General features: G+C 53.2%; 1 protein-coding gene across 1 annotated transcript; it reads left to right on the plus strand.

Moving 5' to 3' along the window:
* Positions 1-1,564: 1,564 nt before the first annotated feature.
* On the plus strand, positions 1,565-9,137 carry SLC46A1 (solute carrier family 46 member 1). The gene is made up of 5 exons (XM_008147803.3): positions 1,565-1,825; positions 2,251-3,103; positions 5,614-5,697; positions 7,516-7,672; positions 8,216-9,137. The coding sequence occupies exons 1-5, from the start codon at positions 1,589-1,591 to the stop codon at positions 8,271-8,273; spliced, it is 1,389 nt and encodes a 462-aa protein (XP_008146025.2). The 5' UTR covers positions 1,565-1,588; the 3' UTR covers positions 8,274-9,137.
* The last annotated feature ends 1,630 nt before the right edge of the window (positions 9,138-10,767 follow it).

Consider the following 10,767-nt stretch of genomic DNA (forward strand, 5'->3'; position numbering starts at 1 on the left):
TTTGCCCCCCGGTTGTCAGTGCGGTTTCATAGCGACTGGTCCTTCAGCCATTCAGTCAATTTACATATTAGCCTTTTATTATATAGGATAATTCTAAGATTTTAGCTGGATACTCCTCCCTCACTATAGCTGACTTAACTGGGCCAAACTTTTCTGTAGGTGGTGGAGAGGAGAGGAGACAACCCACGGTTTCTCATATTTCAGGTGGAATTTCCTATCTCTAGGAAGACCACAGGGTGGCAATGGTCCTATGAGGGGCAGGCCATCAGTCAGTCCACAGTAAATAGCCAACATCTACTTATTCTGAGCATGGGACTCCTCCTGACTCCTGGGAGGTGGGGGATTGTCAAAAAGCCAGCAACAAGGCCACTGGCAGTTATGGTGGCCAGAAATGGAGCCCCGCCCACCCGCCTCCAGAAATCCAATCAGCTGCCAGGTTGCCGGGGAAAGCGATCATTCCTGGTTCTCCTCACAGATCAGGCCCAGCCCCCTGAATTAGCACCCTGGGAGTCCCACAACTCCTCTCCTGAAAGCACTTGCCACAGTTGAAGTCATACATGTATCAGTAGGGTTCTTTGATGTCTCTCCCTCACCATTCTAGAAACTACAGGGCCTGTTTACTTCACTGCTGTTTCCAGAGGTTCCCCAACGAGGTCCCTGACCCATAAAGGGTACTCATTAAATGCACTGAATGAGTCAAGAAGGGAGGAAGGCAGATAATGCTGTTCTCTGTTACAGGCGATAAAACAGGCCTTCTGGCCCAATTCCTATGGAATACAGAGCCACACCCAACAGCCTCCAAGGCCCTCCACTACCTCCTCCTCCTCCTCCTTCTCCTCCTCCTCCTCCTCTCTCTCTCCAAGGTCGCCTCAGAGCCAGCTTCCAGCCCCCAGACAAGACTCATTTCCCAGGAAAAGCTCCTAGGGCAGGAGTGGAGCAAGCGACAGCCTGCTAGTAACCAGAAGGGCACCTACAATGGACCAGACACCGTTCTTCCACAGCAGCGCTTCGAGGCAGGCTCTTCACCATTTTAAAGGTGCACAACCTGCGGCACCGGGAGGCACTGGTTTGTCCAAGAGAGAACGGAGTCGGTAAATAAAGCTCGAGGCTGCACTGTAACCCAGAGGCGCAGCAGAACATCTGCAGAGGCAGCACGAGTCCTGTGTTTTATCACTTGGGCCTTGAGGGCCCCACGTCCTGGTTCCCTCCTCTACAGATGGGGATCTTTAATAGTGGCGAGTCTATCGAGTTATTGGGAGGTTAAAGCACACAGTTTAGTACAGCGCCCAGCACCCAGTGAACGATCGATAAATGTTAAATACTGATGTTTTCCTTAATGTCCATCTGGGACTGGAAAGGAGGGCTGTAGGGCAGTATTCTTGTCGAGTTTGCAGGTGAGATCACCCTGTGAGCTGGGCGCCCGCCCTCGCCAGCCAGACAGGGCGGGGCGAGCGTGAGTGCATCTGAGGTCTGGCACCCGCCCCCCCCCCCCCCCCCCCGCAGACTTTGAGCAGGGAGCCGCGGGGGCGCAGGCGCAGGCGCAGAAAGCCGCGTCCTCTGCCTCGCGCCAGCGCCGAGCTGCACGCGCATGGAGCGCTCCGGGCGGCGCGCGAGCTCCGCGGGCGCACCCCGCAGCCACCCCGCGGCTAAGGTGCTGTTCCGCGGCCCCGTGGGGCCGATCATCTTCCTGGCCAACTTCGCCTTGGTCCTGCAGGGCCCGCTCACCACGCAGTACCTGTGGCACCGCTTCAGTGCTGACCTCGGCTACAATGGCACCCACGACAGAGGCGGCTGCAGCAACCACAGCGCGAACCCCATCTTGCAGGTAGCGGCGGCGGCGAGAAGCGGGGAGCGGACCCTGAGCTAGCGCGAGGGGACAGATGAGGGGGCGGGCGGGCCGGGCCGGGCGGGGCGGTGGGGCCGCCAAGGCGGTTATGGATGCTGGGTGGTGGGCCTGCCCGATTTCTGCAGTATGAAGGCTGCGTAAAGTTCCTCTAGCCTTAAGAGTTAACAAAAGGGGGGGGGGGGGGGAAGGGGGAGAAAGTGAGGGAAAAGGGCCTAGGCCCGTTTTCTATAACCCTCCTTCTAGTGCCAATTTTTGAAAGTTGCACTAAAATTCTCTGGAGTTTAGGGCTCCAAAGAACGTCCGCATCCCTGTATCTCCCAGGAGGGTGGTAGTTGAGCGGGACGTGGGGGTGGAGGGAGCTCAGAGTGAGGAAGAACCCCCTGGTGAGACTCGTGCCCCCACAGGAAGTGGAGAGCCTCACCTCTCACTGGACCCTCTACATGAACGTGGGCGGCTTCCTGGTGGGGCTCTTCTCGTCCACCCTGCTGGGTGCTTGGAGTGACTGTGTGGGCCGGCGTCCCCTGCTGGTGCTGGCCTCGCTGGGCCTGCTGCTCCAGGCGCTGGTGTCCATCGTTGTGGTGCTGCTACAGCTACACGTCGGCTACTTCGTGCTGGGCCGCATCCTCTGTGCCTTCCTCGGCGACTTCAGTGGCCTCCTGGCTGCCGGCTTTGCCTCGGTGGCAGATGTCAGCTCTCACCGCAATCGAACCACCCGAATGGCCCTGCTGGAAGCATCCATCGGGGTGGCAGGGATGCTGGCGAGCTTCCTTGGGGGCCACTGGCTCCAGGCCCAGGGTTATGCCAACCCCTTCTGGCTGGCCTTGGGCTTGCTGATATTCATGACTTTCTATGCTGCTTTCTGCTTTGGTGAGACTGTGATGGAGCCAACACCCACCCGGCTCTTCACGTTGCGTCACCACCGATCCATTGTCCAGCTCTACATGGCTCCGGCCCCGGACAAGTCCAGGAAGCATTTGGCCCTGTACTCACTGGTCATCTTTGTGGTGATCACTGTACACTTTGGGGCCCAGGACATCCTGACCATCTATGAGCTGAGCACACCCCTCTGCTGGAACTCCAAGCTGATTGGCTACGGTTCTGCAGCTAGACACCTCCCGTATTTCACCAGCCTGCTGGGCCTGTGGCTTATGCGATTCTGCCTGACAGACACCTGGGTGGCTGAGATTGGCTTGGCCTTTAACATCCTGGGGATGGTGGTCTTTGCGTTTGCTACCAGCACACCCCTTATGTTCACAGGTAATGTGTGTGGGCTCAGGGATAGGTTATCCCCGAGGTGCTGGGTGAAAATTGGGGGACAGCCACTTGCTGGTTTATGCCTTTGGAAACATCGTTATGTTCCTCGCTTGCACTGGAAGACAGGCAACTAAGAAACCTCATAAAAATGGCATCTTTTAAAAAATACATATTTTTATTGATTTCAGAGAAGAAGGGAGAGAGGAGAGAGAGAGAGAAAGAGAGAAACATCAATGATGAAGAGAATCATTGATCGGCTGCCTCCTACACGCCCCCCCACTGGGGATCAAGCCCACAACTCGGGCAGATGCCCTGACTGGGAATCTAACTGTGACCTCCTGGTTCATTGGTCGTCGCTCAACCACTGAACCATGCCAGCTGGGCTGGCATCTTTGTTATATGTAAAGTATTGAACTTCAATAGCCAAAGTAACCAATCTACATTGTCAATCATAAATATTGTTAGTAAGGCAGAGCAACGGACACAAGTATGGCTCATGCACTAATTGCTTCATTCCTTGGCCACCCATAGCCAATATTCATGATGTTCTTAGACAAAGTCCATGCTATTACTGTCTTAATATTCACTTCTCTGATAATCACGGGACCTACCTCAAATATCCTTAGTCAGCTTCTTTGGGTGTTTAAAAGAGCCAACCTTTCATACCACAGATATCAAGTTCCTGCTTGCGTTAGTTCTTGTTTTGGTATGAGAGGAGCAGCTGGGAATGAGGAAATTAACTTTTTTTAAAGGACAGATTTATTTTGATACAGCTGTAACGTTTAGAGTCTAAACTATGTAGTGTACAAAGTGAGCCATTTGGTAATCACAGATTTATTAACTTGGTTGCTTGCCTGGACAGTGAGGCTGAAGACCAGGTACCTTTCTTTCCTGCCCACAGCATCTCCCATAGATTCGGTGCCGAGCTCAAAGCCCTCCGGGGTGCAGAGATGATGAAGAAACTGTCATTGCTCTGGGGAGCCTCAGCAGAGTGGGATTTGGGAGCCTGACACCCAAAGGGGCCCTGTGGTGCCTCATCATATACCCACTGTGAAGGATCTGCTATCCTCTAGGGCAGCCATTTTTAATCCTTTTCATCTCATGGCACACATAAACTAATTACTAAAATTCTCAGCACACCAAAAGATGTGTTATATATTTTGCAGATCTGACCAAAAAAAAAAAATTAGGTAGAATTTTGATTCATTCATACTGAATGGCTGTTGTCGTTTTTTTATTTGACAGTCTAAGGGAAAACAGGTCAGTGCCCCTGACTACATAGTCAGGTATTGCAGGTCTTAAAAGTTCTTGTGGCACACTGGTTGAAAATTGCTGCTCTAGGGGTTTGCAGTTTTACTGAGGAGGCAATAGTCACACAAGGGAAAGAAATGGTTGTAAAGGAAATAGTGTAAGCCTGTGAGTAACAACATGCAAAGTGAAAAGGAACTTCCACTCACTATGTGCTTCCTATGCCATGCTCTCCATGGATGTTTTCTGTTGTATCCATTTCCTAGGGCTGCTATAACAAACTAGAGGCCCAGTGCACAAAATTCGTGCGAGAAGCTCAGCCCCCCGCCCGCTGTGGCGGCCACCTGCCTTGGCCTCAGCCACTGCGGCTTCATCCAGAAGGTCGTCCGGTCTAATTAGCATATTATGCTTTTATTATTATAGATTATCACAAATTTGGTGGCTTAGAACACAGAAATTTGTTCTCTCACAGTTCTGGAGGCAAGAAGTCAAGAATCCATATCACTGGACCAAAATCAGCTTGTCAGGAGAGCCACATTCCTTTCATAGGTTCTAGGAGGGAATCTGTCCCTCATCCCTTCTGACTTCTGGGGGATGCCAGCATTCCTTGGCTCCTGGCTGCATCACAGTGATCTCTGCCTCTGTGATTACCTTGCCTCCTCTTTTGTGTGCCTTCTCCGTTCTGTGTCAAATTATTTAGGGCCCAACTTACCAGGGTGTCATCATCCAGGATAATCTCCTCATCTCAAGATTATTAACTTCATCTTATTTTCCAAATGAGGCAACATTTATAGATTCCAGGGTTTAGGACCCGATATCTCAGGCCATTATTCAGCCTCCTACCACTCTAGAATCATTCTGTGGGGAAGGCCTTGTTATCTTTTATAGGTGGGAGTCAGGCCCAAGGCCACACAGTGATAGCATCAGGTTTTGAACTCAGGACTGCCTCCCAAGTCCAGGCTTGTTTTATGTGCCCTGCCATCTCCCTACTATGTGGGTGATATCCGCTGGGACCACAAGAGATGTTCTGACAAAAACGCCGTTGGTGGGGAATCAGCAGCGTTTATTCATAAAAGAGGTAGCAGGTAGGACAAAGCTTGAGAAGGGTAGTCTCCATTCCTCCTTAGTCATTGTGTCCTTCTCTATCAAGGAAGTTCTTCCTGTCTAACCTGAGTCCCATCTGGGGTGGTCTAGGAGCTCTGCTTACATCTTGCTTGGGTACCCCCCTCCCTAACCCCATTTTTCTAATGATTGTTTCTCCACAGGGTACGGGCTCCTCTTCCTGTCTTTAGTCATTACCCCCATTGTCCGGGCCAAGCTCTCCAAGCTGGTGAGCAAGTCAGAGCAGGGTAAGTGTCATGGTCAACCAGCATCTGGTTCCTTGTGCCCCATGTTCTCTGAACAAATTGCCCAGGGCAGGCAGAGGACCACAGTGCCTTGGGTTTTCAGACCACAGAGTTGAAATTTACAGTCAGAAGAGCATAATTTTGTTCCTTGGGTAACCCAGACAGAGGATTTGCCCTCTCCAGACCTCAGCTTTTCCATCTGTAAAATGGATGAGGTGACGCCAGCGTGCCCTGCTTCACTGGGGTCAGAGCGTACAAGCTCAGAGGGAGTGAGCAACCTTGTGGTGTAGGTTTCATTGTCCCCAAGTGACAGATGAGGAAGCCGAGGCCCAGAGGGTTAAACTGACTGACTCAAGGTCACTCAGTAAGTGGTGGAGCTAGGATGCAAACCCAGGTCTGTTTTTAAGAGCAGCAGGTCTTGGGATCTAGGTTTTAAGTCCTGGCTCTGTTACCCACTGGCTGTGTGATCTTAGGCAGGTCCCTTTTCCCTCTCTATGACTGTTTCCTCGCCTATACTAGAGCATTTTTTTGTTTGTTTGTTTTTAATGTTTTTATTGATTTTAGAGAGGAAGAGAGAGAAACAATGATGAGAGAATCTGATCAGGTTGCCTCCTACACGTGTCCTCCTGGGGACCAAGCCTGCAACCTGGGCATGTGCCCTGACCAGTGCACAGGACGATGCTCAACCAACTGAGCCACACTGGTCAGGGCAAGAGTGGTTTGTTCTTTTTTTTTAAATATATTTCATTGATTTTTTACAGAGAGAAAGGGAGAGGGATAGAGAGTTAGAAACATCGATGAGAGAGATACATCGACCAGCTGCCTCCTGCACATCCCCCACTGGGGACGTGCCCGCAACCAATGTACATGCTCTTGACCGGAATCGAACCTGGGACCTTTCAGTCCGCAGACCGACGCTCTATCCACTGAGCCAAACCGGTTTCGGCAAGAGTGGTTTGTTCTTGATGACATCTACAGGCCCTTCCAGCTCTGATGGTCTGACCTTTAATCTCAACTTCTGTTAGATTATTGTTCATTTCACAAAATTTGGGCTCTGCTGGCATAACTATAAAGAATAGCTTTTCTCAGGCCTCTGGGTCTTTAGACCCCCAATCTAGAAACATCTGGCTCGTCCGCTTTTCCCCATCTGCCCTGGAAGGAGGACTTGGAGCCATAGATAGCCCACCATCAGTTCGCTTGTCCCAGGACCCAGGTGCTTCCATTCATTCACTCAATAAGCTTTTGTCCAGCACCTTCACTGTGCCCGGAGGTGCCAGGGGAACAAGAAAAAAAAAAAGAACAGCCCTTACTAACTGGCTCCCTCCAGGGGGCAGGCCCTGTGATAGGAGCTTTACATGGGAATTCAGTGTTGCCACCAATCTATGAGATAGGTAGTATCCTTATTTAACGAAAGGGGTGCCAAAAACCCAGAAGGTTAAGCACTTGTTCAGTGACCACACAGCTAATAAGTGTTGGAACTGGGAATTAACCCCACAAGTAACCTCATGCGGGATGTGATTCTGAAGGGGTTAAGCCAAAAACCATTTTTCTCAGGCTTTTGCTAGAAGATAATCACATGTACTTTTAATGCGTGGATTTAGCAACAGCCATTTGTTTCATAGCCCCTGCGTGCCAGGTGCTTCCCATGAATGACCTCATTGAAACCTTATCACAACACATGATGTAGGCTTTACAGGTGAGGAGGGTGAGACTCCGAGAGATTCAGTGACGTGCCCCAGTTCACACAGCTGCGAGTTGGTGGTGCCAGGATTTGCACCTACGTCTTTCAGACTCCACAGTGTGATATTTCTTCCTTCACAGGTGCTCTCTTTTCTGCCGTGGCCTGTGTGAATGGCCTGGCCATGCTGATGGCCTCCAGCATCTTCAACTCGCTCTACCCAGCCACCCTGAACTTCATGAAGGGGTTTCCGTTCCTCCTGGGAGCTGGCCTCCTCTTCATCCCTGCCATTCTGATTGGGTAACTTAGGACTCTGTCCCAGGCTCATATGCTCTTTATCCCGAAGGTTCCCTCTCCCTCCTTCTCCTGACCAGAAATGGCTGCCTGGAACCCTTCCTGTGGGTGTTTCCGGCCCAGCCTGACTCTCCCCTTGCAGATGGCTGCCTTATCCTCTGGAGCCACTTCCCGAGGGCAGGACAGAGGGGCAGTAGGGGAAGGGTCAGGCAGACATTGCTTCTTGCCAAGGTTGGTCTCTCCCCTTCGTCCCCCTCCATTCGCATTTTACGGATGGAACTATGGCGGCAAATCTGCCAGAGGGAAGCCGGAGAGCTTCCTTGGCTAGTTGTGGCTGGGCCGCAGGCTAGCCTGCCCCACTGACTTCTTCCCCCATAGCCTTACCACTCACTTTCCAGAGCCCGCTCCTCAGGACATTGCCTTTCACCTCTGTGTTGGGAGGGAGGGTACCTGTACCAGCCCGCCCAATAAAGCCTGTGTCGCTGCTTCAGGAGTTGAAGAGGGTTCCCCCATGTGTCAAATCTGAACACTCTCTCTGGTCTCTCACAGGATTCTTGGAAAGACTGAGCCGCTCTCTGAATTCCAGCAGTTTCCCCAGAGCCCCTGATCTGCCTAGATGTGAGAACAGAGGACAGGAGGAGCGAAGTGCGCACTAACCAGCTGGAAGTATGCACCTGGGACCCACCCACAGCAGCATGAGCAGCTCCCCTCAAAGGCAGTGTTCACCCTGGATAAGGTGGTCAAGCTAGACCAAGGCCCCCAGCTCCCTCCATAGCTTGCCAGCCTATGTCTCGAGGATCTGGAATTGTAACCCCGACGGTCTGACTCCAGGGCAGGCAGTGGCGGGGGCGACATTTGGAACAGGGGTCTGTTCATCCTTTATGCAATTACATAAAACCCTCCAGGGGAGAGAGGAGGTCCTGAGGGAGGTGAGGCCTCAGGGACCAGTTGAAGCATGAGGGCCGTCTCTGCTTCCAACCCAAACGGCACAGCTCACAGTTCACTGTGAGCAGCCACCAGCCGCTCCTTAATGATGACTATTTCGAGGGGAAGAAGGGTTGTGGGAATAGAGAGGGAGCGCTACTGACTCAGTGGAATCAAGCCCCTGGGCTTAGCCGTGCCAACCATCATAATAAATCAGTCTAAGCACTCTGAGATGAATCTTCTGGTACCCAAGGCTGGAGGGGCTGGGGAGGCCAGCTGAGCCAGGTGAGGCAGGAGCCTGAGGCACAGCACCAGGCACGGGGAGGGTGGCTGGCAGCCCTTGGAGACATGGCCGCCCCTGCCCAGGCCCAAGCAGGGAGTGCCATGCACCTGTGAGTGCGTCAAACCCAGCCGCAGCTGCAGACCAGCCAGAGCAGGGGCTGGCTCAGCCCAATCCCAACCCAGGATGTGGCGAAAGAGGCTGTGCCTCAGGGAGGCTGGGAAGGGACTTGGGACCAGACCAGGTCAGCTAAGGACACTGAGTGATTCCGGGGCAAGGCCACAGGGCGGCAGGAAGGGGTGAGCCTAGGGACCAGCACAGTGTAGCTGGAGCCACAGGGTAGGTGTGGGCCTTTTACTTTCTGTCCCGTCTGCCCCCATAGGTCAGACAGGCAGCTGCTGGGCTGGGCAGAAGCCTCTGAGCTGCCATGGGATTGGCCCTGCGCGTGGCCAGCCCAGACCTCATCTGACTGCCCTTTCTCTGCTCCTGAGCGGCTGGGAGATGAAGGGCTGCCAGGCTTGCATCAAGCCAAGCAGGGAGGCTTGGAGCAGAGCCCTGGCCGCTCGTTCTGAGGGTGAGATCCGCTCCCTGAGGGTGCCAGTACTGGTCTCCCTGGCAACGACAGCCCTGCAACACCGCCCATCGCCGGGTATTTCAGCCGGGCCTTGTTCCTCAGCCTGGATCTGAAGTTGAAAGGCAAAATTGGATTTAATATTAAGGTGCCATAAGCCCCCAAGCAGACCCAGATCAGGTGGTACTTGACTTTCAAACCAGACTTGGCCACAGGGTTCAGCCCCCTAATGCCATTTCTACCCCGTGCTCTCTGACCAGCCCTGCCAGTCAGTTTTCTGGCTGGAAATCACTCAAGTAAAGTGGGCGTGGCCTACGGCAAACCAAGGTCAATGTGGCCTTTGCAGCCCAGGCCTGTTTCTAGAGTCCCCCCTCACTGTCCCCTCTGTCATTGGAAGACTGGAGCAAGAAGAGGACAATCCATTGATTGTCCCAGCATGAGGCAGGAAGGGGACAGGGGATGGGGGAGGAAGGCTCTGGGCTGGGCTCAGGCCTGGGCTCTACTCCAGCCACTGCCTGGCTCCCGGGTGACCTTGAGCAAGCCCCTCTTTGAAAGGCTAGATCTGATCATGGTTGGACAGGTTAGGAAACACTGGGTTAGGTAATATTCTGAGATCCTTTCCGCCTCATATGTTCTGGAATGAGATGCCTCTCTTCATGGACCTGGGGGAAGGATAAATGAGTTGGAGCTGGACTTTTGATCTTTGAGTGTCCCTGAGCAGTTCTTGGTCCCTGGGGAGGTGTGAGATGAGGTGGGGTAGGGACCTAGTTGACTCAGCTCCAGCGTGGGGACAGCAACTACAGTCCAGCCAAGCGGAAAACCCTGGCCCTGCAGACCTGCGTCAGAGCAGGCTTTGGGGGAAAGGCTAATTCTCAGCTCTCTGCTCCAGGACCAGCCCTGAGAGGCCAGGCCTAGGTGGAAGGTGAGGGCCAAGGTGCCTGCCCTGTCAGGGCAGGGAGGCAGTCCCGAGAATACACAGGCTTGGCTGGGGGGAGGGTCATCACTTCAGCTGCTAGGGGGTGGGGAGGCTGAGCTCTGATTCCCCAGAGACAGGAGGGGCAGCATTGGAGGGTGTGCCAAACAGAAAAAACAGGGCTGGAAACCTCTCTGAGCACTGTCCATGGGGGACCTCAGGAGGGAGTGGGATTGGGGACAAAAAGACAAAGCTCCTGGAGAACAATCGCCACGCTGTATTGTTACTGTCTGCTCTGTGAGGGCAGTAGCTAGTCTGCCTTAGTCACCATCAGATCCAGGGCCCGGCAGCGGTGGGACCCCTGGTGGCCTGAAGGAGGAAGTGCAGTCAAAGCCAGCGTTGGGGCTAGGGCC

The sequence above is a fragment of the Eptesicus fuscus genome, chromosome 20 (genome assembly GCF_027574615.1).
Source record: "Eptesicus fuscus isolate TK198812 chromosome 20, DD_ASM_mEF_20220401, whole genome shotgun sequence".
In the NCBI taxonomy this organism is placed as follows: domain Eukaryota; kingdom Metazoa; phylum Chordata; class Mammalia; order Chiroptera; family Vespertilionidae; genus Eptesicus; species Eptesicus fuscus.

What these genes read in the sequence shown, in the direction of transcription:
- SLC46A1 (XM_008147803.3), top strand. Translation starts at nt 1,589, where the DNA reads ATGGAGCGCTCCGGGCGGCGCGCGAGCTCCGCGGGCGCACCCCGCAGC. An exon ending in GCGCGAACCCCATCTTGCAG is followed by an intron (nt 1,826 to 2,250) that starts GTAGCGGCGGCG and finishes GTGCCCCCACAG; the next exon opens with GAAGTGGAGAGCCTCACCTC. An exon ending in GGTGAGCAAGTCAGAGCAGG is followed by an intron (nt 5,698 to 7,515) that starts GTAAGTGTCATG and finishes CTTCCTTCACAG; the next exon opens with GTGCTCTCTTTTCTGCCGTG.